Below are 26,547 nucleotides of genomic sequence, written 5' to 3' on the forward strand. Positions count from 1 at the left end.
GTTACTGTAACGCGTTACTAAATAACGCGTTAGTCCCAACACTGGGCACTACTACCACTATTACCACAAAGTAAACCAATGATTCGATACAGTATTTGAGATTTGAGCTTTCTCAGTAGATACATGGAATAGACTACAAAACAGTTCATTTGATGCCAGTCCCACTCTCTCTGTATGTCACTCACTCGCTGATACTAACTGTCAACTCATTACTTCTTTTTCTGTCTTGCAACCCCCCCCCCCCCACACACACACACACACACTCACACACACAGATTTTAATTTAATCATGTTTCAAATTTAATTTCAATCTGCATGTATTTCAATATAAACTATTGGAAGTAAGACAGAATTTTAAAACAAAAAACCATAAAGAGAACTTAAAAGTATTCCAGCTGCCAATTTGTACACTCATGAGTCTAGTGTATTTTCTTTCTCTCTCTCTCTCTCTCTGTTAAGAGAATCTTAAGAGAATCAAGTACAGAGCAGGCTCTTCTGTGTTTTCATGGCAGCATGGAAAACACTTATGTTTACTCCAAGAAGCGCTGCGAGTTTGGCCGTCAGTGTCAGTTTTCGGATTCGCCTACTGAGCTGCTGGTGGACATCCTCCCGGACCCAAGCCTGGCCCTCAACTTCATCCAGAAGAGCCACCGGGACGTGGCCACGCAGACAGGTGTGGAGATGTCAGAGCACGAGGTGAGCCTCACGCCCAAGAGATCATGGGATAATTATCAACTAAATTATCAAAATCAAATAATAAAATAATTATTACAGAAAACGTTAAAAACAAAATTGTATGAATCTGAAGGGTCTTGATGCATGCAGACTGAAATGACTTATGTCAGTCTGAAATTACCTGCCACTTAAGTAACTTATTACTTAAACTTCATTCCAAAAAGTTTGAATTAGAGCTGGGCGATAGAATGATAATGATATGTATTGCGAAATAACTTTTTCTCGATAGAAAAGTTAAACTATTGCGATAACCCTCATCTCGCTTGTCCTCTTAAAAAAAAGAAAAGAAGAAGAACAGCCAATCCAAATTAACTAGCGCAGAGCCGAACCAATCACAGCCGCAGCGTCACGTCAGGTGACTTATTACGTACAGCACAAGTGCCAAACCGCACATGTGTATTTGTTTGGGAAGCAGCCAGCCGCCGTGCCGCCCGGGTAATGGAGGAAATGAGTGTGCCGACTAGAGAAAAATCAACCGAGAGCGTGACCGAAGGTTACCGAAGAGAAAACAGATGATGGTTCCAATGCCGGAGAGATTGTCGAACGGAAGAGCCATAGAAGTTCCGTAGTGTGAAGGTATTTCGGCTATTTCAAGTCTGACAAAAAACAGAGTAGTGCGCACTGTAAATTGTGCCGAAAGCAAGTCTGGAAATACGATAAATCGCTTTCTGACTGAAAGCGCTAATTCGTCATTCGGCTTTTGCCAGACTAAAGTAACTGTTAAAACTGTTTGAAAAGCTAAGCTATACAACAAGGAGAGATTGAGAATTTCCTTTTAGTTCTCAGTTTATTTGATATTGACAAAAGTTAGTCAATTTTGTCTGTTCTTCTGTAACACAAACTAAGATTTATTTTTAGAATTAATATTTTGTTTCTAAGTGGAATTGACAATTTGGTAGCCTGTTTCGTTTGTTCTATTTTGAAACTTAAACGCTTGAGCGGCTGCCTTTTGTATAGTTTGCGATATTTGCCTTTATTTATCTGAAAAAGTCTCATGTTCCTTAAGTACATCTACCCTGTTAAATATTTAAATCAAAACAAGCTGCTGATTATTTCACATTTTACTTGTGAGCAACGGCACATTTAAATCTTACAAATATAGTCATTTGGCTTATATCGTGATATATATCGTTATCGCCTGAAATGAAAAAAACATATCGTGATATGGAAAAATCTTATATCTCCCAGCTCTAGTTTGAATAGAGATACAAGACTAGAATATGTGACCGTGATCTGCCAGAACATCCCAGTCCCAGTTTCTTATGTGGGCCCTTGGGAGAATTAATTGCCTGCCCCATCATAGACTGTGAGCCTGAGGAGCCATGCTGATGGTTTTCTCTAATTTTTACTGCAGCGTTTCTTTGTAGTTTGTAGAAATGGAGATGTTTTATTTTTCTGAAGACATCTCAGGCTATTGATGAGTTTTAGAAATTATTTATGAGTTGTGGACACTGTCAGATCAGCCGCCTTTACACAGAGAAATGTGAATACTCTAGCGTTATGGGTAGGGATAGCTCAGTAGGTAGAGTGGTGGCCCTATGATTGGAATGTTGGGGGTTCGAATCCACTGAACAGCTCCCCGAGGTACCCCTGAGCAAGGTGCTGTCTCTACGCACTGCTCTTTGGGTGCCCAGTGGCTTCCCACTCCTTCTCTGAGTGAATGGGTTAAATGCAGAGAGGGATTTTCCCTCGGGGATCAATACAGTATATGTTATTATCTTATTAGTATCGGGCTAGGAGAAATCAAGTTAGAAGCAGTCCATGCTTCTAACTGAGGACATAACTGAGTGTGACGCTCCTGCAGTAACTGATCAACTACACAGCTTGAACTGGATTGCCAAAAGGGTTGAAATTACATACATAGTAAAGAGACTGGTTCTTATATACAGAACATGCCTCATTCACCCATTCATAAAAGCAACTTTTCTGTGCTTTTTATCACACTCTGATGAATGCATCAGAATGCAATTCAGGGTTCAGTATCTTGCCCAAGGGATGCAGCCAAGGACTGAACCACCAACCTTCTGATTAGTGACCTGCTCTACCTCCTGAGTAACAGTACACTGCGTGAATTGCCTGTCTGTGTGAATCTCAGGTGCTACTTGTTGTTTTCAGGTGAACACAGAACTTCATGAGACAAGAAGCTGTGGAGTAAACCACGTGGAGGGGGGGTGGCCCAAGGACATCGACTCTGCTGACAAGAAACAAACAAGCCTTTTCAGGAATAAAGTGGAAAAGGACGAGAGCTATAGCAACAGTGTTCTGCAGCTGTGCAGAGTAAGATCCAACTAAATCCACAGCAGTCCACCTAGTCTTACTGTGATGCATGCTGTCTGGTTGGAGTTTTGGGTTGATGCATGTTGGCGGGATGGTTGCTGGCTTTATGGATGGTTGGGTTAATGCAGGTTTGTTGGTTGGATTGATACTGAATGGATACATGTTGTTTATGGATGTTGTGTAGCCCAGGGTTACAAACAGATAAAAGTAGAAACCTTTTGTTAGAATTATTACACAAGTTGTTAATGCATTTAAGTTAAAACATTCAAAGCTAAAAGAGCAACACTGGTTACGCTGGTGAGGCTGCTTAGCTCTACACTTGCTGTAGCTGTGCCTCTGACGTAAGAGGAACATTGTTGCCGTTGAAGCAGAGAAGCAGGTGAAAGCGTAATGTGTCTTTTGTTAGCTAGTAGATCTGGAGACCTGAAGCTCTCACCTTGTAAATACACAGTCTTTGCACTAACAGTTGCAGCTGGTTAAATGTTAAAGCTGTTCACTTGGTAAACAAATGTCAAAGATTACAGTTCTCTGTGATTAGCTAACTGGTGCTGTCTAAACACACACTCCTTTGTGTTGGTGTTTTGGTTTGGAAGTTGAGTTGTTGTTGTGAGTTGAAAGAAAATGAACATGCATGCCTATTTGCACTGAGTTGTTTTAAAGTAGTGTTTTTGTTTACCACTGGTGTTATTAATTGGTATAATGAATAGAATATAGCGAGTTTGCTGCCTTAAAGGAGCAGTATGGATTAGATCTATGAAACTAATTAATTTAGTTTCACAATTGGTAAGGACCATATTACTATGTAACATAAAAAAATGAATTTGATAGTTGTACAACACATTAGAAAAAAGAACTTGCATTTAAAAGTTTCCGTTGGTCCTTAGTTCCTTAAGCAGCAATTTATAGATAATTGGTAGCATGTGTGTGAAGTAATCGAGTGGTGTCGTTATAGCAATGTGGCCAAATATCGCATCAATCACAGCAATCACATCAATCTGTTCCCAAAGTCAAGGTGTGTGTCATGCAGGAGCTAACCGCAGCCTTAGGCTGTATATTTTGCCCCTTTGTTTAATTTCCAGTGGTCTTTGGCCAGTGTTATAGCAAGTTTGAGGCTCGCTTGCTGATGGTAGTGGACCCACTTCGCTGTTCCTGCTGGGAGCGCCTCCACAAATTGCTGCAGTACGAGGAGGTTCAGCAGCGGAGCTTCTTCTTTGTTGGCCGAGGCTTCATCTCTGGCTACTGCATTGTGCATTAGCATATGCAAAGGGTCTGTCCCCCAGCTTCATCCGTCCTCCTCACAAATGGCGGTAGTGGCCCTCTGATGCCCTCTACCCAGTCGGTGTAGAATTACCTGGCAGACATTGTAAAAACAGCCCCTTGCTGCTGCTGAAGGTTGAATGGCACTATTTGGGCCTCCCCCAACAGAAAAAGCAAGAATTGCGACTGTTCTCGCTCCCATTGGCTGCTCATGGTGCATGGCAGTCCGCAGCTCTCTCCTCCAGGCCCCAGTGTTCCAACTGAAACAGGGGAGGCATGATTGAACAATGGCTGCCAGCCATGCTGAACCCACAGCACCATCCCTGGATGTGGCCTTGCACGGAGGGAGAATAAATAACAGACTGTGATACTTGCACTTCGATTAGTTGATTAGTAGTGTATGATGATAGCAATAAATCAACAAAAGGATCAATGAGTGCATTTCTGGCTCTGGTCACACCCCTCATTCTATGATGTCATTCTAATGGTATCATGTTGTCCAGGTCATGGAGGACGCCATCAGACTGAACAATGCTGTGGACATCCATCAGGAGTATTTCAAGGATGAGGAGGAAGTGGAGGAAATTCAGGAGTCACCATCAGCCTAGGTCATCAATGTCTTCAGGTATGGCTGACATGAGGGGTGTTTAGCATCATAGTCATTAATTAAAGCATTCTGTCCTCCTCGTTTATGACATGCGGATGATGGATAACCTGAAGCTTCTTGTTTTTTGCGCAGAAAATTACATGTACATATTGAGTTAATAAGCATCACTGTACCATGTCAACCAATCAAACAATTATATGGAAACATGGCATTTGGTTGTTTAGGAAGAGGGGGAAGTTTTAGGAGTGAGAGAGCGAGTAAGTGAAAGAAGGAGAGAGCAAGTTTTGAGATGTGAGAGGTGTGTGACGTTTAGCGTGTTTGGTGTCTTTAGGTAGTTTGATGTCTTGTGTAGTTAGTGTGTAGTGTAGCTGTTGTTTTGTTTTGTGTGTCAGTTATACTTGTTAACTCAAAAGACACGACGTCGTACTCTCATTCACAGCGCTTTATTCGTTCTGCCATTTAACATACGAACAACAACAATACTTTTCGCGGGCCACAGTACTCTCGCGATAAAACAGAAAATAACAAGTTAACAATCTCCCTCTTTCTTTAAAAAATAAAATAAAATAAAAGTATAAACACACCCCTGTAAACATTTGTATACATATATGTATATATATAAACAAAAAAACATTTCAAAAGTGCTTTGCTTTACTTAAAGCATACTATCATTGCACACAATAAACAATGGTGCATTTTAATGCAAAGACAACTTTGTAAACAAAGGATTACAGTATCCAGAGTCCTTCATCTAGCGCCTTTAGAAGGGTTAAAGGTGAAACTCCCTTTTTTGTCAGACAATCAGCAAGTTGGGATTTTGAATCTGACCAACAAACCTGTCTGATTTTCTTGGCTTGTATGAGCTCTTTAATGCTGCTCATTTCTAGCCTCAGTCTCTTCTCTGTAACCTGCTTAGTAGATTTGAGTGCATCAAACAAGGAATGATTGTCAGTCACACAGATCAAAGGAAGAGCGTTCAGACCAGTGTTACCAGTTGTAAGCTCAGAAAAAAGTGTTGCCAGGAAGACAGCACTGTCTATTCCATCTGACATGGCAAGAGTTTCTCCTGCCAGTGTACTTCTGACCACGCGCCTGATTTTTTTAGACTGCCAGAAGAGAGGACAAAACTTTCCTCCTTTACCCATAAGGAGGATTAATGCCCCTCCTTGAGTACCGCCATCAGGAAGGTTGCCAAATGAAGCATCACTGAAAACAACCAATGCCAGATCCTCACTGCTACCCAAGTGCTGAAACTTAAGAGTCACTTTCTCTGCCTTAAGTTTACGGATAACTTTGTTCACTTCATGAATAGACTGTACAGTTGCATCTTTGATATTAGATCCAAGGCTACATGTGTCAAACATAACATCAGGCCTCGTTTGTTTGGCAACCCACAAAATCTGTCCTATTTTTGACTTGAGTTGCTCACGTTCTGTTTCACTTAAGGAAGCCTCCCTCTGTACAGCCCGTGCTGCTTGTAACTGAACCGGTTGTAGGTTGTCAATGTAAAGTTGTTGCTGCACCTCTATTACATCATTAACTGTACAAATGTCCATACCAACATAAGAAAAGCTGTCATGTTCTTCACGGCCCACAAGGAAGGTAGATTTCAGTACAGGAATGATATGAGTTGCAAAGTGACTTGAACCAGCCCAAAGGAAATCATCAACGTGACATGCAAGCACTCCTGTAACCTCAGATTGTTCATTCTGCCAATAGAACACTGCAGGATCAACCTGTGATTTTTTACCACTGGTTTTGAGCATAATGTCGTTGACCTTATTGTACCAATAAAGTGAAGCATCTGCAAGTCCATAAACACACTTTTTCAGTTTCCATAGAACATTATCCTTGCCAGCTTCAGGTGGGGGACGAAGATAAATGTCTCTTGACAGTTCCATTCCCTGCAAGAAGGCAGATTTAATGTCCATTGAATTTACTCTCCACTTGTTTTGACATATCACAGCTAGCACCAGTCTGAGGGACTCAGACGCACATGTTGGAGAGTCTTTCTGTAGTTCTTTAGTATTTACCTCTTCAAACCCCCGTGCCACAAGTCGAGCCTTTGGGACAAGACCATTAGTAGTTTCTTTGAGTGTACAGACCCATCTAGTAGACACACATTTTTGACCCAGGTCTTTCACTTCATCAAACACACCATTACTTTGCCAGCTCTCAATCTCCTGCTGCTTAGCAGAATCAAAGGAAATATCTTTTGTTATGAGTACATCTGCATCTCTGTTTTCAGCTTCAGTGCAAAGACCATCAACAAGTGACATGTCTACAGCTTTCTTTTCACCTTCACTACCATCATGCTGAAGATATTGCACATTGTACCAGTTTTTGTATTGCCCTTTTGCTTTTCCCGCTCTGCCTAGCACTCTGGCTATGTGTTGAACACCGTTGTCTCTGTTGGTAAAAGTGATCAGCTGTCCTGATCTTAACTTTAAATTTGCAGAGACATGATCAGCGGGTGTAGAGGGCTCATTTTGCAGTTTGTGTGACAGACCTGTTTTCTGTAGTGTGTGTGCCAGACATGTTTTCTGTAGTGTTAGTTTCTCTGTCAATAGTGATGTCTTCTTCCTCACTAATACTCACCATCGGGTGTGTCAGTGTCATCATTTTCAACTGCGTCTTTGTTGTCATCATCAGTAGTACTGTGTGGTATTTGTTTATCTCCAGTCTGTGAATCCACTTTACTCAACCTTGACTGGTGTACTCTTACAAGAGTCCCCCCATGTCTTACAAATACAACAGTTCCATCCTGCCCAATAACTACACTTGGACCCTTCCACTCTGTACAGTCGACTCGTATGTAGTATACTTTATCTCCTGCCTCATATTTGTCATCTGTAGGCCTAAGTTGTTTGCGTAGTGCTCTCCTGATCCTTTCTGAACACTCTGCCTCAGTAAATGCTTTCCTGGAAGCATGTAATGCTGATATATGTTCAGCTACTCTTGCACTTACAGTTGTGCCCTCTAAGGCAGGTGGCTTATCCATCAACACAGAAGGAAGGTTGGGGTTTTGGCCAAACACAAGTTGATGTGGACTATAACCATGTACATTAAGCATACTGTTTTTGGCCATAAGGGCCCAGTCTAGCGCAGTGTACCAGTCACATCCTCGTTCCTTTTTTACCTTCAGGAGGATTTCTGTAAGTGTCATTTTATGTCTCTCCAGTAGTCCGTTGCTCCAGGGACTATACCCCGCCGTTGTTTTTACCTCAATGTTGAAGTTTTCAGCCATGTCCCGAATCTCTGTGTTGTTGAACTCTCCGCCGTTGTCTGTGTAGAGCCGTCTGGGGGCACCGTGAATGCTTATCCAGGTGTAAATGAAGGAGTTGACAATCTCTGGAGCTTTCTTTGTCTTTACGATGCTGCCGGCATTGAAGCGTGTGAAGTGGTCGATGATGTGAAGGTACCACACATTGGGCTCCAGCTCATGTAGATCCATCGCTACTGTCTCATTATACTCAGAAGCCAGGGGTAGACCAACAGCAGGTCTCGGCTTGGTTTTGCAATATTTCTGACAAATGTCACAGTCACGAACTATCTCTTGTAGAATAACTGCACATTGTTTATCTGTATTGCCAGAGCTTTGGATAAGCCTCAATAACCTCTCTGCAGATGCATGACCAAACTGCATATGAAACTTCACAAGGACTTTCTGTTTCTCTTTTGTAGACATTTCAGCGGTTACCATGAGAACTTCATTTTCATTGCAGCTTTCTGTAGTATTTTCATCTCTAATGTCCACACAATAGTGTCCCGAACTAGTGAGCTCTAGGGGAACAGGCTGCTTGAACATGACAACACTGTCATTCTCCATGTCTAGAACAGTCCCTGCTTTCTTGAGAGACGTTTTGCTCAGTAGTAGTGGAATGTCAACAGGAACTACTTCACTTTCAATGTCACATTTTGTTTGTCCAATTTTGGCTGGAAGTTTCACTTTTCTGCTGGAATACACTACAATACCATCCCCAAAGCGAAATAGTCTGGAGCTGGGGGTTTCTGATTGCAACAACTTGTTTACTTGGCCTTGGCTGAGGTCACACATGTAACTATCTAGCCACTTCTGACCACAAACTGTACGTGTACATGCAGTATCAATAATGGCTGACCCCAGTGCCTCAGTCAGGAAGATTTCAGAGTCTGTCATTGAGGCTTTAGTGTACAAAGTAATGTTACACTCCTCCACTTTCCCATCTTCAGTTAGCTTTACTTGGTCACCATTATGATGAGGACAGTCTTTTGCCCAGTGGTAAGTGCTCTGACAAATAGCACATCTTGTTCGCTTGCCAAACTTGTCAAGTGGATTGGTACCTTGTAGTGGTTGTCGCTGTCCACTCCGCGACGAAGTACCGTTGTTTCGTTTGTATTTAGGACCTCTTTGTTCCGTAAGGAAAACTGCATCTTGGTTCAGTTGAATTCCGCTGAAAACTCCGGTTACTTTCCCTCCGAAAATCCGTTTCAGTGCAGACTTCATAGACGCAAACGTTAAGTCCGTGCACGCTGTCAGTGCAAGCTGTCGACTTTTCTCATCAAGACAAGCTGTATCTAGAAGCTTAAATGCTAGCACAGCGTCAGGCAGCGTCATGTTGTACTTTTTCATCCGGTTATAACGCTGTTCAAAGTCTATAATGTAGTCTGCCATGGACACGCTGTGGTTCTTTGCAATGGAGTCAAAACACGAGTAGGCTGCATAAGTGTGGTCTTTCTCTTCTCTCTGAAACACCGCGTCAAGTTTTGCAAGTAGTATTTCCATACCGTCATCTTTGTCCAAATCTTCCGCGAGTATCTCCATGGCCATTTCTCTGGCTCTTCCCTCGAGCCCCAGCGCCACCGCGAGTGCCTGTTTCTTTTTATCCAGCTCCGTAACTCGTCTCCAGATATTGACTTCATTCTTCCAGCACTCGTATGGCCTGGCTTCATCAAGCTTTGGTGGTACTTTGTAATTGGAAACCATCCTCTGCTACCAATGTTAACTCAAAAGACACGACGTCGTACTCTCATTCACAGCGCTTTATTCGTTCCGCCATTTTACATACGAACAAAAACAATACTTTTCGCGGGCCACAGTACTCTCGCGATAAAACAGAAAATAACAAGTTAACAATACTAGTGAATGTCACAGTTGTCGCAAAAGAGCCACCGACGAAGGATTGCAGTGTAAACGCTGTCTCCAGGTGAAAAACAGGAGAAGTGATACACCTCCTGTTGTCAGGTGTGCAGTGTTTAGGCCTGTGGTGTTCTCCTCTGTCTTATACTGGACAGAAACAGTTTTTTGGAGTGGCACAAATAATGTGTGTACTAGAGCTGGGCGATATATCGAGTTTTTAAAAAATATCGATATATTTTTATACGAGATATAAGATGTGACAATATCCTTTATATCGATATAGTCTATGTTACGTTATAACTATACTTGTGGAGCCGCAAGTTTGCCTCTCTTTCGTCCACTTTTGTCTTTACTCGGCCTCGCCCCTCCTTCACTGAACACAACTCCCCCTCCTCCCCCATCGCTTCACCTACAGGAAGCGACAAGATGGACACGGCAAATCTCCGTTAACGAGTTACTGCGCATCGCCCCGTGCGTGGGGCTGGACGCCGTCAACGTGTTAGCTAGCTAACCACGCTAACGCCATGCAGCCCAGAGGCGCTACACAGCCTAAAATCCTTTCATTTTCTCAAAAGTTGACAGCGCGCCTTATGTATGAATTCTGGTTGTGCTTGATGGCCGCGAAGCGATTTTATGTGGTACACAGCGCTCAGCAATCTGTCAAAAAATGTTTTAGTACGACTTTGGTAGGCTACGGTGCTGCACCGGTTGATGGATTGTCAGAGCATTACGGCTACCGAGGAGCCTCGCGGAGTGATACGTACTGTGCTTCAACGTAATATTACCCTACTGTGTATAAGGACCATAAATGGCACCTGTTAAGAGACGTGGTTATGAAGAGGATTTCAAACTCAATGCTGTCAGTCACACAGTAGAAGTTGGGAACAGAGCAGCTGTGAAATCTGTCTTTGTTACTACTCTGCATCTTTTAGTTTACATTTTGACTGCACAATTGTGAGCTTTTTGTTATGCACAAAAACAACATTGTTTTCTTTTATTTATGGAGCATTATTATTTAATAAATGCTCATAATTTATTTTTGAGTACATTTTTTGTACATCTATGCTCTATGTTAATAAAAGTGCCTGTGTGACATCTGGGACACAGCTTTGACTAAGAACTCTCTTTTTGTTCTTACTTTATGGCTTAAAAAAAAAAAATTGAGATATATAACTTATATCGCCGTCCAGGTAAAATATATCGAGATATGAATTTTGGGTCATATCGCCCAGCCCTAGTGTGTACCTTCTTATTTAATGCAGAACACCTGATTGTTCTGTAAATAGTTTTAAATGCTTATATAAAAAGCCTTTACTGCATTTTTAGGTAAAAGAATTTCTATTTGCATTTCAAGTTATGAAGATATTTTGTTAAAAATATTTGTGGTGTTACAGTAAAAACATAACTTTTTTCTACTGGTCTGACATTACCTCAAACTCTGACAGGCAATAACTTCCAGTTCAGGTTAAACCCAATCTCTCTGATTGGTCAAAGCAAGAGTCTGCCTATCTGAAATTGCTCTATTGATCACTGTTGTTTTTTTCAATGGTAAAGGGTAGGGCCACCTCTAGTTTAAATTGCTTTATCGCTGGATCGGGAGGAGGAGCCACAGCTCAGGGTTTGCTTCGTGAGTCAACGAGATTGTCATTTTTACCTACACTGGCCGATGTGTGAAGATGCACCTGACTCTCTTGGGGATTCTCACTCCAATACAATCACCTCACAATGTGTTGGAGCATGTGTAGACTGACTAATTCAGATTTTGTCATGGTCTGGGGGAGTTCTGGATTTTTCGGTGGTCTCAAACATTCAGTGCCAGGATGTCGACTAACCCTCGTTAGTGAAGGCTTCACAGTCATAGAACCTCGTCATAGTTAAACTCTGTTTTTAATTCTGTTTTTCCCTCTGCTCTCAGCAGCCTGCTGGATGCCAGCTCTTCACCTCCATATTCCTGACCTCAGTTCGATGCCGGTCTGCTCGCAGCTTCTTTGTTCCACGCGCCTGCCTGCCTCTCTGCCCAGCTTGCAACAGTTTTTGTGTTTTCTCTTAGTTCATAGTTTTAGGTCATTTGCATTTTGTTGTTCACCCCACAGTTTGTGTCACTGTATTTGCCGTAATAAACAGTTGCGTAACATCCACACCTTGCAACTCCGAGTGTTGTGTTCACCTGAGTCCATTTACCTGTGTTTGGCTGCTCGGCAGTGACAGATTTTCCTTTTTTGAATCAAAAAAAACAAGTAAAATGAATTAAAGCCTTCCAATGCCAGTGCGGCACGCAGCCTCCAGCTCCCTCCATCCTCACAGGCCTCTGTTGTTACAAAAGCACCGATTTAATTAAGAAAAACCTTTTTATTGTTGTTCAACACATTTCCACACAGACACACAGCCCCTGAAAAGCAGTTGTCTTAATTTATTATTTTATTTATTATTTTCAGACATATGATTATTGATTAGTACCAAGTTCAGAAATATCATAATGTGATGATTTTCATAAAAAGTTATAACTGTCATTAACTCTTACTACTTCCCTTATTATTTCCTCAGTTATAAACCAGGGTTATAAATCACTGTTTTGACATAAGGTACATAATATCCCTCCAGATGTGCTAACTCATGGTGTCCAAGGTTATCTGGGGAAGTAGCTGAAAACAAAGTGAATCTTAACTAAAAGAGACACAAGCCCCTTTCATCATCAAGAGAAAAAGACAAAACTTAGAAGCTAAACAAATGTCAAGAAGGTTAGATGAAAGCAGATACACTCCTCTCCGCGGAGCAGGAGTAAATCATCAAAATCATCAAAACATATACAGCCACCAAACAGCAAAGGCAAGCTAACTGGAGTTCTGCTGTCTCTTCCTAACTGCATAGGACAAACAGCTGCACACAAAGGCAGGAGAGGGAGCAAAAAAACTGGAGCAAAATCACAGTGTTTCATGCTAGGCCTGTAAGCCACACACAAAATGACCAATGGGTCTAAAAACTACTGGTTATGGAATTGACCCGTCAGCGATGGTCAGCATACTCCTCTAATTCTCAACCCTGGTCCGATCTCTAGCCAATCAGCATCCTGACTGGTAATTGCTGTACTTCTTATGTCCTCAGAGATCCTAATGAGGTCAAACGTACCGTCACCAACCTGTCCACAGGCTGACTTAACACCACATCAGGGTCAGTATGTTCACTGCAGAATGTTTTGTGTTACAGGGAATCCGAACAGGAGGTGCCTGTCTGGAGTTTGAGTTTGAGGCCACCGTGGTGAGAGGTACTTCTGTTTTTAGGATTTAGGAAACAGTTCTCTGTTATGCAGCTTCAACTACATCATTATTACCGAACGTGTTTGATTCAGTTTGGTAAGCTCCAACAGTAGACTCATGAGTATCCCCACTGCTGCCTGCTGCCTTTCACCCTGGATGTCTTCATTTTGGGAGTTTGGTTTTTGTGCTGGAGCTGTATGTAGGATGATCCTGGGCACATCCAGTCTGGATCACTCCACTTCCTGCACCATGAAAACATTGAAAATGATGTGAGGAATCCTATTACTATTTAAACAAAGTTAAAGGTCTGATGACTGATTTTAGAAAATGTTTTGTATAGTCACTTTCACTTATTCTGGACAAAATCCCAGAGTATGGAAGAACAAGCATTAGAAACATTTTGGGTTCAGCAGCATCATTCTGCTGGACAAACCACAGCTTTCGTATCCTGCATGACGCTGTGTGGAGCTTCAATGTAGTGAAGCTCCACACAGGACAGGACTGCTCGCATTAAAATTAAAAACATACTTCCCAAAAAGTGGATTTTGTTCATCTGGACATGGTGTTTTGAGTGGGAGAACTGTTTCATCACTCATCTAAGTGACTTTTTCAGTTACTTATTTTTTCAGAGGTTACTTGGATATCACAATGATGCCATAAAGTTTAACAAAATACTATACTGACTGAATAATTCTTAAAATCTTAGGTTTTTATTGCTTATAGAAACCAAAGAAAATTCAATTCTGCTCCAGTCATATGTGTAAAGGTAATAAAGTACAGCTGCCATGGGTTAAAAAAAGGATGAGGTGTTCAGGAGGTGCTTGGAAATTTGAGCGTCAGTTTGAACAACAAGCTATATAATGACAACGGTGGTGTCTGAGTGTGTCTGTGTCTGAGAGAGAGAGACAGAGAGAAAAATATACTAGACTCACGAGTATAAAAATTGGCAGCTGAAGTACTTGAAGTTCTGGCGAGCACTCCCAGAAGTTTTGGACGCGGGTGATCATTCGAGCTGGAAGTGTTCCCACGCTGGAGACAGCCTCAACTGCCGCTCATAAGCCGTCACCAGCTGCAGCTGATTGTTTATTAAAGACACGGATTAGAGCACAGATATGGAAACTCTTTATTCACTGTCACAAACACTCGCACTGTGTGGGGAGAATCGAGAAGATCACCTTGGAAAGCCACAATGCTGAAGATTCACTGCTTTGTCTCGGAAGAGTCATGCGTTCGGGTCTGCTTCCTGAACCCACACCCTGACAGCGATACATGTTAACAAAGAATATGCTTCGATTCCCTGTAGTGAACAACAGTCGTAACTCTAAATTTGCTTTAACAAGTAGGTCTTTCTATAAGGCTTAATTCTCCAAAGTGTGGATAAAAGAAAAAGTATAAAAGATGAAAGTAATTCCTTTCTTGTATGTTTGCTTTTCAATCATTAACTGTGCTCCTTTCTGTGTGGTAGGAAATTTGTGATGGCAATTGGTCACGCTTCTCACACCTGACAAGCTTCCAGAAAGGTCAAAAGGTCAAAGGGAAAGTCCTGAGATCAAGGGTCACCATCAATCAAACTCACATTCTTGAGTGACATAATGTACCCACCTGTTTAAATGTTTAAATGCATTGAAATGCTGCCATGTGACTGGCTACGCAGGTACTCTTGTTAACAAACAGTTGAACAAATAATCTGCAAATAAACTATGCCTACTACTACCCTCAGCAAGTGACATCAATATAGAATAAATAGCAGTAGGCAGGATTCAGACAAAGTCAAACAAAAAACTCTTATCTGTTAAATGAGTAATGAATCCTCCTCCTGAAATGCCCTGTGACCTCTTAACCAGCTGGATTAAACACAGGTCAGAGGACATCAAAAGTTCAAGAAGAATGATCTCAGTAAAGTGTCATTTCCCGTAACAGATATTTTGCTCTATTTTCCACAACCCATGAAGTCCGTGTTGGTAGTAATAGCTGAGTAATGGCTCCCTCTTCCTCTGATAGGAAACAGGCAGCAGGGAGGAGTGATGTGACCTCACTGCCGTCAATCACTGCATGTTCAGTGGGTGGCAGGGAGACAGGTAGAGACAAGGGTGTCATTAGAGTGAGTCACAGAGATGAAGGGAAACACACACACATAAACATACAATACCTCCATCATGACACACATTTAGAGACAGACAGCTGAGCAGAAAGTGACTGCGATCATCTGTTTTAAGGCAGTCAGGTGAGGTGCAGGATTTATGGCTCAAGTATTTTTATTTATTTTTTCTGTTGGTTGGTTACTGTAAACATTTCCTCACATCAGCAACTGTATTTGATAAGTGTTACTTTTTGTATGAATTATATAACATCAAAAGCCCGGCAGTCAGGATGAAAGCGGTTTCCTTTCGGACGCTTTGTGACTAAAGACCCACAAGGGGGCGCAACAACATTAAGAAACACGACTGTGCTGTGAAGCGTTGCTTAAAAACCGAAAGTGGAAAGGTGCTCCTTTGATTGATTGATTTGTTTAATCCTCCCTCCCCATTTTATTTAAGTACTTTAGGCCTTTGGCTATTAGCTGCGTATTTTCATTTATGTGGTTAAACAGGTTTCCCTTTTGCAAATATTGGAGGCGTATTTTGCTACAAAACTGTTACAATGAGAGTAGCTGACTCCCAATAAAAATAACTAAATAACTAACTAACTAACTAAATAAAAATAATAATAATCATGTGTTGTTCAAAAGCAAAATGTGGCTTTTATGTTTTTGAGATATTTCATTAATATTTATATATTTTACTATTATTCATTATTATTATTATTATTATTATTATTTATTTATTTTCTGCTTAACATTTTAGGTCATTTTAGGCGCAAAAATAATATTTTTTTGGGCATCGTCACGACCTGCAAAAAAGTGCAATTTTCATATTAACTGGGAAGAAATAAATAAATAACTGAGGGTTGAGGAGGAGGGAGCTGTGAGGTGGTGGGATCAGGAGGGAAAAAAGGAGGAGAAGGAGACCGAAGAAAGGCAGACCTCAGACCAGCCCGCCTTACCTCACTCCCCCCTGTCCGCGAGCCCGGTGTTCACGGGCAAATCTGACCGCAGATCAGCGCACTCGGGCTCCCTCCACACTACGAGTTACACCAACTGGGACTGAGACCAGAGGAAATCGTGTTCGTCGGTAGCCAAGGTACGCACGCCAAGACTCATCCATAGCAGACCGAGGCGAGGGAACGGACAAGAAGGGAGAGAATTCAAGGGGAAAGCTGGTAGGAACCACAGAGGAGTTCACTGCAAAAGAAAAAAACCCACACGTTTAGGGGCGAGAGGAGAGGGTGACTGGCTGGCCCCGCAGAAGGAGTAGTATTACGCGAAGCTAATTTCCAACATTTTCTATTCTTGGCAGCGAGAGTGTGCTCTCCGAGCCACATTTATAAAGAGAGCTAGCGGAATGTAATGCTAGCAGGCTAGCCGATGTTAGCTAGCTAATTAGCTTGTCAGGCATCCGAGAGTCGGACGTGTGATCTTTATTAAAATAGGACACTGTCGTCGTTTTTCTTTTTTCAGGGGGAAAAAAGAAAGAGAGGGACAACTGTACTTAATGTGCTTTGTGTTGGATTCTGCCATGGTTTTAAAGGGGTGTCTCGCATAGCTAAGGCTAAGTTAGACAATAAACAGTGCAAGCTTGTGTATATTGATGAAAATCCGTTCAATATTATCTGTCTGGGAAAAGCCAAATCCATTGTGAATATCGAGCCGTGGACAAACCCAAAGGAGAAGGCAAAGGTAACAAAAGAAAAGAAAAAGCCAAAGAGACTTTTGACTGGTGACTGTCTCCCGTCCAATGTTAATGTCGACCGACGTTGCATCTATTATGCTACCCGTTAGTCGGGGAATAATGGACCGGGAAAGGGACATTGATACAGCAGCCGGACCCCATGCAAACGCGGCCGGGGGTCCAGCCGTGGTCCGAGGGATGAAGAGAGGAGATCCGGAGCCCGACGCTCAGACTGCCGCTGCCCTCACTGACTTGTCCGGGGCGGAGTGCAAAAGACCAAGGATAGACGGGACCGGGAGTGTTGTCGGTGACATTGGCCAGGTATGAATGCAGTGTAAACACAAAAGATATGTTTCTCACATCTGTGTCTTTTTTGTTTCCATCTGTTACAAATGCTGCTCACTGAACTCAGTATCATCCGCCCTCCTTTTCCTTCTTCGCTGTTTTTTCTGTTTGTTTCTAAGCATCAGCTAGGAAGGATGATGATGTTTTTGACAGCCCCCCCTCCACGCGCGCATTTTCCCCTCTTGATAATCATGCATCGTTGCAACAGCAAATCCTTTAATTATAACAAGCGAAACGCAGGAAAAGTGTCTCAGTAGTAAACGCGTCGCTTGCTGTGATTATCGAGGCTTGCTGTTTGTTCCTCTTGGTGCTGCTCTTACCAAACCAGACAAAGGTAATATGATCCAGGCTCCATTGCTATGACAGTCCCAGACACCACGGCAAAGATCAGAGCCATTCATCATGCCTGCCTCACAGAAGGTAAACCAGTGCTTTGTCACATGTTGCGAGGGATTTTGTATTTTTATACTTATGTGGATGAAATTACTTTGAACTGTGCGGATAATTTGTCAGTGAGTCTTCAGAAATCCTGACACACACATGCAGGGCATTTAATGGCTCCGTGCCCCCCCATGATTGTCGCTAGGTGTTAAAAGAGAGAGGCAGACAAGGATTGGGGGAGGGGTCACCACAGAGAAAGACAAAGAACAGAGCCTTTTTTTTTTTTTAGCTTGAAGGAGCGAAGGGTCTCTGGGGGCCCCTCCTTAACACGGGTCTTCCCTTGCTTTTATGACTCGACTGCTGAGACAGCAAAGCATCAGCGACCGTTCCTGCCTCCCCGGACCAACCTGTGTATGTTACAGTAAACTAGAGAACTGCCGAGGCGCAGGGTGCACCTCTCACTTGTTCTGCCTGGATCTCTTGCTATTTATTTCTCTCTTGCAAACACACAGCACGCATCATTCCTACACCTACACACACATGCTTTGAAGTGCCCCTGTGATGCAATAGTACAAGAGAAAAATTTCAGCTGATGTCTGGTGGGGGTTTTTTTGTTTGTTTTTTTTAAGACGAGGGAAACTGCTCTAACGGTAGTCGAAGGGCAGGCGGACACGACTTGAGGTCGTCTGCAGGTAATTGAATCCCGGGGAACTGTTAAAATGCTTCAATGGGCTGTGCAGCTGACCCGCTGCAAAGACAGAAAGGTCCAAGTGTGATGCTGTGATGCTCAGTGAGCCTCACAGAGGATGGATGTTGATGATGGGAAAAGGTTATAGCCCGCTGGCAAAGATGATGTGACAATGAGCAGGGCGGCATGTGGTGGATTCTCGCTGCCCATCGGTTGTATTGATTGTTGGGGTCGGGGTGGGGTTGTGTAAATGGAATAAAAGGGAGGATGAGGCTACAGCAAGAGAAAGAGAGTGCGCCGAAGGTTGCACGTGGAGGATAAAGAGGGGAAAGCGAGGCTCGTGGTTTAATTGGGCGCAGTGTGCGAGTGGATTAGAGGAGAGAGAAAGAGGTGTGACTGGGGACTGATAGATGGATAGATGTGGGGATTTTGGGGTGGGGGCGGGGAGGTGGGATAAAGGAGACTGAGGGCAGAGTGAAAATGTGAGCCGTTAGTTTGCATCCATCAGGCGGCATGATAAAGTATGCGAGGGAAGTGATGGATGGCAGGCATGACACCATCAGTTGTGGGAGAGATAAGCATGAGGACAGGGCCTGAATGATGATAATCAGCTCAGTGACACTTTATGCAAAGGATAAATAAATTGGAAAATGACATTGAGAGGATGTATCGAGTAGCTCTCGGGCGCTGCATGGCTGCTCGCGATGGAGATGATGACTCCAGTGGATGTTCCTTGAACTAAATGCACCCAGCAATTACTGTAGGGCTCCCGCAGTGAGCTCGAGCTGGTATACTTCTGACCTTCCAGGCTGACTGTAAATCAGGACTGTAATAATAAACGAGAGTGCAGCCTCCCCTCTTTTGTTGTTGCTGCTCTCCTCCCCCGCTCCACCTCATACAAACTGCACCCCTTCCCACCCCCACCCTTATCTGTCCTCTGATTTGTCCCCCTCCTGCCTCCCCGCAGGCATATTTCCAGATTGCTAATTGACTCCTGGTTCACAGGCTTTCAGCGTGCCACTGAGGCAAGCACCCCCCCCCCCCCCCCCCGATTCACTCTTTCCTCTGTGCCGCCCCATTTATCTCCCCCACTGCCATCTTTGATAATGTCTTCATTTCTCAGCCCGTCTCCCATCACTCAAATCGGTGGAATATCCATTTCTTTTTCCCAGCTGTGTTGTCTTATTTTCCTCTCTCCTTTTTCCCCCTTTCCCCTCCGCTTCATCTCCCCCTATGCGATCTTTCTTTGTATGTTTGGTACGCTCTGTTGGTCTTATTGATGCTTCCCCTTGAGGCAGCACCGTTGTCTGCGCTGAGGTAGTGGGAGTACAGTATCCAACTCTCCCTCTTTCCGCGTTTCTCGGAGAGCCGATTTGTCCTATCGTTGGCAGTAAAGAGGCTTTGTGTCGCGCTAACGAGATCAAAGCTCATTTAGGAGAGGGCATTAACCAGAGCGATCGCTTTAATGGGGCCAGGGTGGAGTTGGGGTGGGGGGTGTGGGCGGTATGTATGAACAGATCACTGAAAAAGATTATCACCGATAGCGCATGTTTTTTTTATTCATAGTGTTCACCACGAGCAGCATCCATAGCACTGAGAATCATTACTTCTCGTTGAACAAGTGAAGTTAAAGTTTAGTCTGCTGAGCAGCTTCAGAACTTATTGTGCTGCGAACATGAGAGCTGATGGTTGCCTGAGAAAAGAGACGTTAAAGAATGCCCCCGCAGCCCAGGCAAGAAAGTAAATTGCAACAAGAACTTTAAAGTCTGATGAACCTTGGATATCACAACAATATTACATGTACCCACCGTAATTGCACCTCCTTTTTTTCCCTTAGGCCCTCAAAGCCACAGGACAAAAACAATAAAAATGCATAAATATTTTAAAAATATGTACAACTGAACATTTAACAATTTGTTTAAGTAGTTTATATGCCCTTGTTTCATTTTAGTGCAGTGTAAAATTTTACTGCGTCTGTTATTTCTGCCGGCGGTAGTTTCTGTGCTTCTCTCTGCATGTGTGAGAAGTTCTGATTGGAGCTTACTGTAAGACCTGCTTTAGACTGCTGCGGGGGGTCTTTGTCAAACCTACAACATAAACCATGTAAGTGGCTAACGTTGTTGCTCGCATTTATGCTTGTGTTGGTTCATTATTTGTTAATTAAAGTGTGGTTGTGGACTTTATTCCCTCCAGAGTCCCCGTGCTTGTTGTTGTTTTTCTTTTTCTTTTTTTTGTGCATCATGGGCAAAAATATTGGTCTTTGTGTATTTCCCTCATGTCCATTCCAATAGTTTCAGTGATCTTCTTTCCTTTGCTGACATTTGTGAGTCCATATATTTTGATGTGCTATGATTATTATTCCTTATAGTGAGACGATGATTGTTATTTTCTCGCTGAAAAATTCATCAACTGCAGCAAAAGACTAGTCGAAAATGCACACGATGAATCAATTGTGCTGAACAGGCCAATCACAATAATGGGCCAATCCAACCTATAGTGACATTTCTGGGTAGGTACGCTTCAGATTACGCTGTAGGTTATGGAGGGGTTTGTGGTTGTGACGTAGCTACAGCAAAATATTCCAGCTGAAGCATTCCCCAGCGAGTTGTGTAAAAGCTGATCAACCCCAAATCCTTTAGCTATTAAAATCTATTATAAGTGCTGCCAAGTTACATGTGTGTTGCATGTATCCAAAGGTCTGCCTGGGTCCATGTGATTGCATTGTTGTCATTATGTGGTAAACACGAGGCTCCATGTGCACATCTGCATGCCCTCAATTTTGTCGCATACGCTCTGCAGGCACTACTAAGACACCCTCTGTGCATGCATCCCCAAAGTGTGCAATAACTATTCATCCCTGCGTGTTTGCACGTGAGCGTAATCCCTGGATTTAACACTGACTTCATTTGACTGGCACAGCTAGACTTATTAGTGGTTAGTAAAAGTGATGAAAAAAGAAATGCAAAGACAGGGAGAAGTGTCAGTGAGGCAACAGGAAACCCTGTATGGAAGAAATAAAATGATTTGTTGGCAAGTAATAAGCGAAGAGAAGATTAATTTGCGTTTTTGTTTGATCATGATTTATCAGTAGTTTTCTCTTTTTTTCCATCTTACCCAATTGGGTTGATTTACTGCCTTTCTCCTCCATACATTATTGTAACTGAAAGGGACAGAGTTTTTTTGTTTAACTGCGATGCACATTTTTCAATTTTAAGACTATTAAAGCCTTAAATGATGACTTGAGATAACAATAACACTCAGATTCAATGATAATGAAAAAAATAATTAGTCACAAGCAGCCAGAAGTCAGCAGCTGCCATTATGCTAAAAAGAAATATCCCCAGAAGTGGAAAGTGTTAGGAGGATGGGGAGGTGTGGGACCAGTTGCGTGTTCGGCACATACTAATGTGCTAACATGTGTTGCAGAGGGTCACACATAGTCCCAACCTGGTCTCGCATTAGGTGCTGTGCAGCTGTTAATGATTGCTGTTAAACTTTGAGCCACGGCACAGTGGACTCACCCTTGACTTTTGAACCAGCAACGATAAGCTAAAATTCCCCATACGCAGTTGCTCAACTCCTCTTTTCTCCCTCCCTTCTTGTGTTCAGCTCAGCTCACTACGCAACAGCATTATTACACAAGCATCGACAGCAGACAAAAGAAGGACGCCACCATTCATAAAGAGATCAGAATAGGTTTGAGATCCCTTTCTCTCTCACTTGATTTCCTGGTTTCAGCTCCTACACATGGCACTTTCATGCTAACACTCCCTTTATAGTCATCATGCCACTGCTCCCCCACCCAGCATAGCTCCTCCCCAAGGCTGCCCCCAAACTGTCACATGTGCTCCCATCTCCTCCCACACATACAGCCAAATGTCAATTCAGTGCTTCCCTTACATGGGGGTCATCTGCGATGTGCTGCCACAATACCCATCACAGCTGTCTATGAATGATACCCTAGTTTGCTATGTGAGTTTTCCCAACTTCAGCTGAATGCACTGCGATAGTTTTGTATTTCTTTGATTTTTATTTAATTCTTTTATTAAATAAAGCTTTTATTAATGAGGCCTTACAGCATAAAGCATGTCCACAGTGCACTAAGAGCTCTGCCTCGGCAGACTGAAACAATAATTAGATCTAACAGAGAAGAGTGAAGCAACCTGTGCAGGTTATTGGTGGAATTTATGGTGAATTTATGACTTTATTTATAACTTGGTGGCTTAGTCCAGTACCAGTTAATTCACAGTTTGACCGTTGAAGTTGTGCCACATTAACAGTTGTGGATCCTTTTGCTATTGTGTTGTGTCATTTACAACATTCATCAAATCTTTTTTAAATTCTCGGCTTTACTTTCTGATAAAGGCAACAAGGAGTTCACATCTGTTAAATCACTAACTGGACATTTGTCCAGCAAACACTTTTGGCACTTGCAATATTTAGATAGTTACACAACTGCCTTGTCTGTCCAAACTTGACATGTGACCTTTTCAAATAAATTGTAAATGCCTTTAGAAGGTTATTTTAAACACCAGCATTTTGACCTAATAGATGTTTGATTGTAATCTCATCATAATTTGGAATGAATGGACAAACAGTGATGAGGTACAGTGTAGGACCATTGAGCGGTAAAATTAAATCACCTTGAGTTCAAAGGTGACGCTTGTTCTAGATGTAGTGAAAATACCTTCACGTGTTCTTGATACTGTCCAAAAGTCTTGGGCCATTTCTTTATATTTCACTTCCAAAGGGCCAGACTTTTTTGTAATAAAAAAAAAGGTAGTCTTGAGTAGTTAGCATGGGTCTATACACTTACATGAAAAGTCCTGAGCCCCCCCCCCCCCCCCCCCCCCTACTTATGGATTCCAAATCCAAAAAAAGAAATGTTGAAGAGGAAAATGGAGAATTTAACAGTATGTGCACAGATTTGTTTGTTTTCACCACCAACGCTGCTGGCTTAGAATAGAATAGAATAGCTTACCGGTATACTCAAACTGCGGCTGGTCTTTAGCCAAAATTAAACTGAAACTGGCCTCTCTCGCTTAACTTGTGCTATTCTTAAAACTTTGAGGCTCCTAAATGTTTTGTTTATTATCAGGGTAGCCCACTTTTTTGATTCATTTGCATAAAAACAGGATAATGAATCATACGTTCTCAGTCTGCTTTTGAAAGCTGACTCAAAGCTGGCCTGCAGAGCTTTAGAGCTACTCTGTTTCAAAGGAGGCTTAAACATGCTAATTGAATTTTTCTTCCTCCACTTTTTAGTAGTTGCATTTTATGTTTCTTATTTATACGGTTTTATAATTGAAACAAGGACTGGAATTCTTTATAGTATTGTAATAAGTACCAAATAATAAGATTTTTCTTTGGTCAAAAATGTGGTGGTAAAGTTTGCCGATGCTTTCTTAAACTTTAACCACCCAAATCTGACTGGTTTCTCCTTGAGTTTAAGCGAGCAGGTGTGAACACGTTTACAAGATTAGGACAGGTTTATCGACAGATGGGCAAACGGATAATATAACTCAGTGAAATAACAATGTGGTCCAGCTATAGATGAGTGTTTTCTTGTGCAGGAACCTTCATGCGGAGACATACAGGGACCTGCATAATTCCTAATTCCTAGGTCATCTGTTTTTATTAGCAATCCACACAGTCGGTACAGAGGAGTCATCAATAAATCCACCCAGTGAAGTGCCCTCAAGCTTTATATTTTATTAAAGTCGGAACCACCACCACCAAAAAAAAAAAAAAAACAACATGTCCAGTTCACATCAGAGGTGTTGAAGACTCCTACTCTTTTAGAAAATACATCGCTTAAAAGAGAGAAACTCGGGTAGTTGTAGCGGTGCCATTGTGTGGGCACAGTTTGGTCTGTAAAGTGAAAAAGATGCCGTTGTGATAAATGAGCCTTCAGTTCTCGGGAAAGCTTGTGTTTCATCTTGTCTTTCTGCGCTTCCTCTCGGTCTTTGTCCTTATGTCCTCACATATTGACTACCTCCAATGCATTTGTCATTCTGAGCGTCGTCTCTCGGCTTTAATACACCCGTGTCGAGTCCACCATATCCATCACTTTGTGGCTCTTCTGCACTTTTCTCCACATCTTTTTCTGTGTTCCTACTTTAACAGTTTCTATAATATGGTGCGCTGGTGTCTACGTTTCCTCCTCCACGGTTGGGTTTTGTTGACTTGATAGAGCTGGTTGTGGAGCTGATCAGATGTTAGCATAGCTGTGATTTGACATTTGTCAAATCACCCCTCCTAGATTATTTTGCCACACCTCAGACCATAGGCATGCAGCAGCAGATATATCAAAAAAGTATTTTTCATGATAATTTGGAGGGAGCAGGTGTGTTTTTTTTTGTTTGTTTTTTTTTCTTTCCCCCTAACATTTGGTGATATGAGACCACAAAGCCACCTCCTCAGGCTGTTCTGTTTGGGACCGCTGGAAGCCTGCAGCGGCCTGCCTAATTACCCCTCTCCCCTCCTCCCTCAGTCTCCCTCCCCTCTCACCATCTGTTGACCTCATGTCATTTTGTCTTCCTTCACCACTGCGGCTCCATTTTTTTCCCCCCCTTCCTCCCTTGCTTCTACCCATTTGCTCCAGCAACTTCCCAACTTCTTTCCTTCTCCTCTTAAAATAGCAAGTCAGAGACAGAGAGAGAGAAAATAAACAAGAGAGACGCCCTTTAGTTTTTACCCTCTGTCGAGTCAGTGTTTATGAGCGTGTGACTGGTTTTTCTGTGCTTTTGCTGATCCCTGCCAGCGCAGACTGAAGCCCTCCACAGTTAGCCGGCCGGCGCCTTCAAAGGCTCCTCCTCGCTCGCAAACTATATGGAATTAACTTAATGGAAAGTTACAGAAGTGAGGCATGAAAGCACAGCTCTGAACCTGCACGGGCTCAGACCGAGTGAAGCAACACAGCTGCGTTCATTTTTATTTATTTTATAAAAAGATGTCGGGAATAAACTTTTGTATACCTTTCAGCAGCCACGTGATGTAAAGCCATATGGCAAAGGCAGTGTGTGTTTGTGCGTGCCTGGGTTTGTGTGGGGGTAGGTAAACGAGTCTGTAAAAACTAGGTATCAAATTCAACCCCTCGAGCTCCTTCCCCCACCCCGCTTTAAGAAAATATAAATCACATGGCATTCTTCACTTATGACTCATTGTCTCCATTTTGCGAATACTTTACTGCTTTATTTCTCTCCCCTTTCTTGGCTTTGGCTCTCTTATTACCCACATTCCTCTTTCTCCTGTGTGTCTGTCCTTATTTTCATCTGGTTCTTTTCTTCTTCTTCTGCTTCTTTCTTTCCTCTCCATCCGTCTCTTCCAGTCCCTCCTCTCTTGCAGACAGATTGATTCCAGATGTTGCTAAACTTCCTCCCCCTCTTCTCCCCGCCTTCTGTTCTTCTACGTAAACTCCTCCTCCCCTCTCTCTTTCTCTCTCGCTTTTTTTTTCTTCCCAAAGTAGAACCAGCAGCAACTCTGCAATTTGATGGTCACGGGTAATTTTGGTTTGGATTTCAGTGGCATTCCAGTTGTCCTCCTTGGTAGTGCAGTGCCTACACCCTTACTTTGACTGGGAGTGTGATGAGAATGCACATTTACACCATTAATCACCAGTAGTTGAGTGTAATTTTTTTTCTCATACCACCATTTAAAGAATAAATAAGCAGCTCCAGTTTTGTAAACCGCATCGTCACTTCAGGCCTTTTTTGAAACACACTGCAGTGTGGGGTTGTTGGGCCTGGGGCTTTGTGGACTTTAAATTCTGCTCTGAACGGCCCTCCTTTACTGCATTTCCATATGCGCTGCATCGAGCACCAGCAGCTCGCCACGCAGTCAGTATGTCGTTCGATGTAAGCCTGCCCATTCCCACTGTAAGCGCGGCGCACCAAGGAGAATGATCCCCCTGGGGACAAGGCACGAGGGGGAAATTGGTTCCAGATGAAACAGGAAGTGGGGAGAGGAGACAAAGAAAAGGCTGTTTCAAGCAAGAGGGGGACGGGCCCCGAGTCTGGACAGTCCCGCCCAGAGTTAAGAGTTTACAGCTCATGCATCAAAAGAAAAAAAGGAATGGTTTCTTATTTCCATTTTTTACATCTGGTCCATTTTTTTTT

General features: G+C 42.7%; 2 protein-coding genes across 13 annotated transcripts in view; both read left to right on the forward strand.

The window, feature by feature from the left end:
- The first annotated feature begins 487 nt into the window (after positions 1-487).
- Positions 488-12,152, forward strand: LOC146520550 (dynein axonemal intermediate chain 2-like). Of its 2 annotated transcripts, none has more exons than XM_085157501.1 (4): positions 488-696; positions 2,851-3,012; positions 4,773-4,894; positions 11,911-12,152. In XM_085157501.1, the coding sequence occupies exons 1-3, from the start codon at positions 514-516 to the stop codon at positions 4,875-4,877; spliced, it is 450 nt and encodes a 149-aa protein (XP_085013627.1). In that variant the 5' UTR covers positions 488-513; the 3' UTR covers positions 4,878-4,894; positions 11,911-12,152. The 2 variants fall into 2 exon arrangements, with proteins under 2 accessions (XP_085013627.1, XP_085013626.1); XM_085157500.1 differs by having other exon boundaries at positions 11,914-12,151.
- A 4,083-nt stretch (positions 12,153-16,235) lies between these two features.
- LOC146520551 (RNA binding protein fox-1 homolog 2-like) overlaps positions 16,236-26,547 on the forward strand; it is a 62,436-nt gene continuing 52,124 nt past the window's right edge. For 2 of the 11 annotated variants that reach the window (XM_085157805.1, XM_085157806.1), the window contains exon 1: positions 16,238-17,337. In XM_085157805.1, the coding sequence (XP_085013931.1) occupies positions 17,083-17,337 (255 nt within the window). In that variant the 5' untranslated portion in view covers positions 16,238-17,082. The other 9 variants (XM_085157801.1, XM_085157802.1, XM_085157811.1 and 6 more) reach the window with 7 other exon arrangements.

This window comes from Neolamprologus multifasciatus, chromosome 4 (assembly GCF_963576455.1).
Source record: "Neolamprologus multifasciatus chromosome 4, fNeoMul1.2, whole genome shotgun sequence".
NCBI lineage: Eukaryota > Metazoa > Chordata > Actinopteri > Cichliformes > Cichlidae > Neolamprologus > Neolamprologus multifasciatus.

Excerpts from the sequence above, each read along its gene's own strand:
- LOC146520550 (XM_085157501.1), top strand. The coding sequence starts at position 514 with ATGGAAAACACTTATGTTTACTCCAAGAAGCGCTGCGAGTTTGGCCGT. Across the intron at positions 697-2,850 it reads TGGAGATGTCAGAGCACGAG|GTGAACACAGAACTTCATGA; the intron begins GTGAGCCTCACG and ends TGTTGTTTTCAG. Across the intron at positions 3,013-4,772 it reads GTGTTCTGCAGCTGTGCAGA|GTCATGGAGGACGCCATCAG; the intron begins GTAAGATCCAAC and ends CATGTTGTCCAG.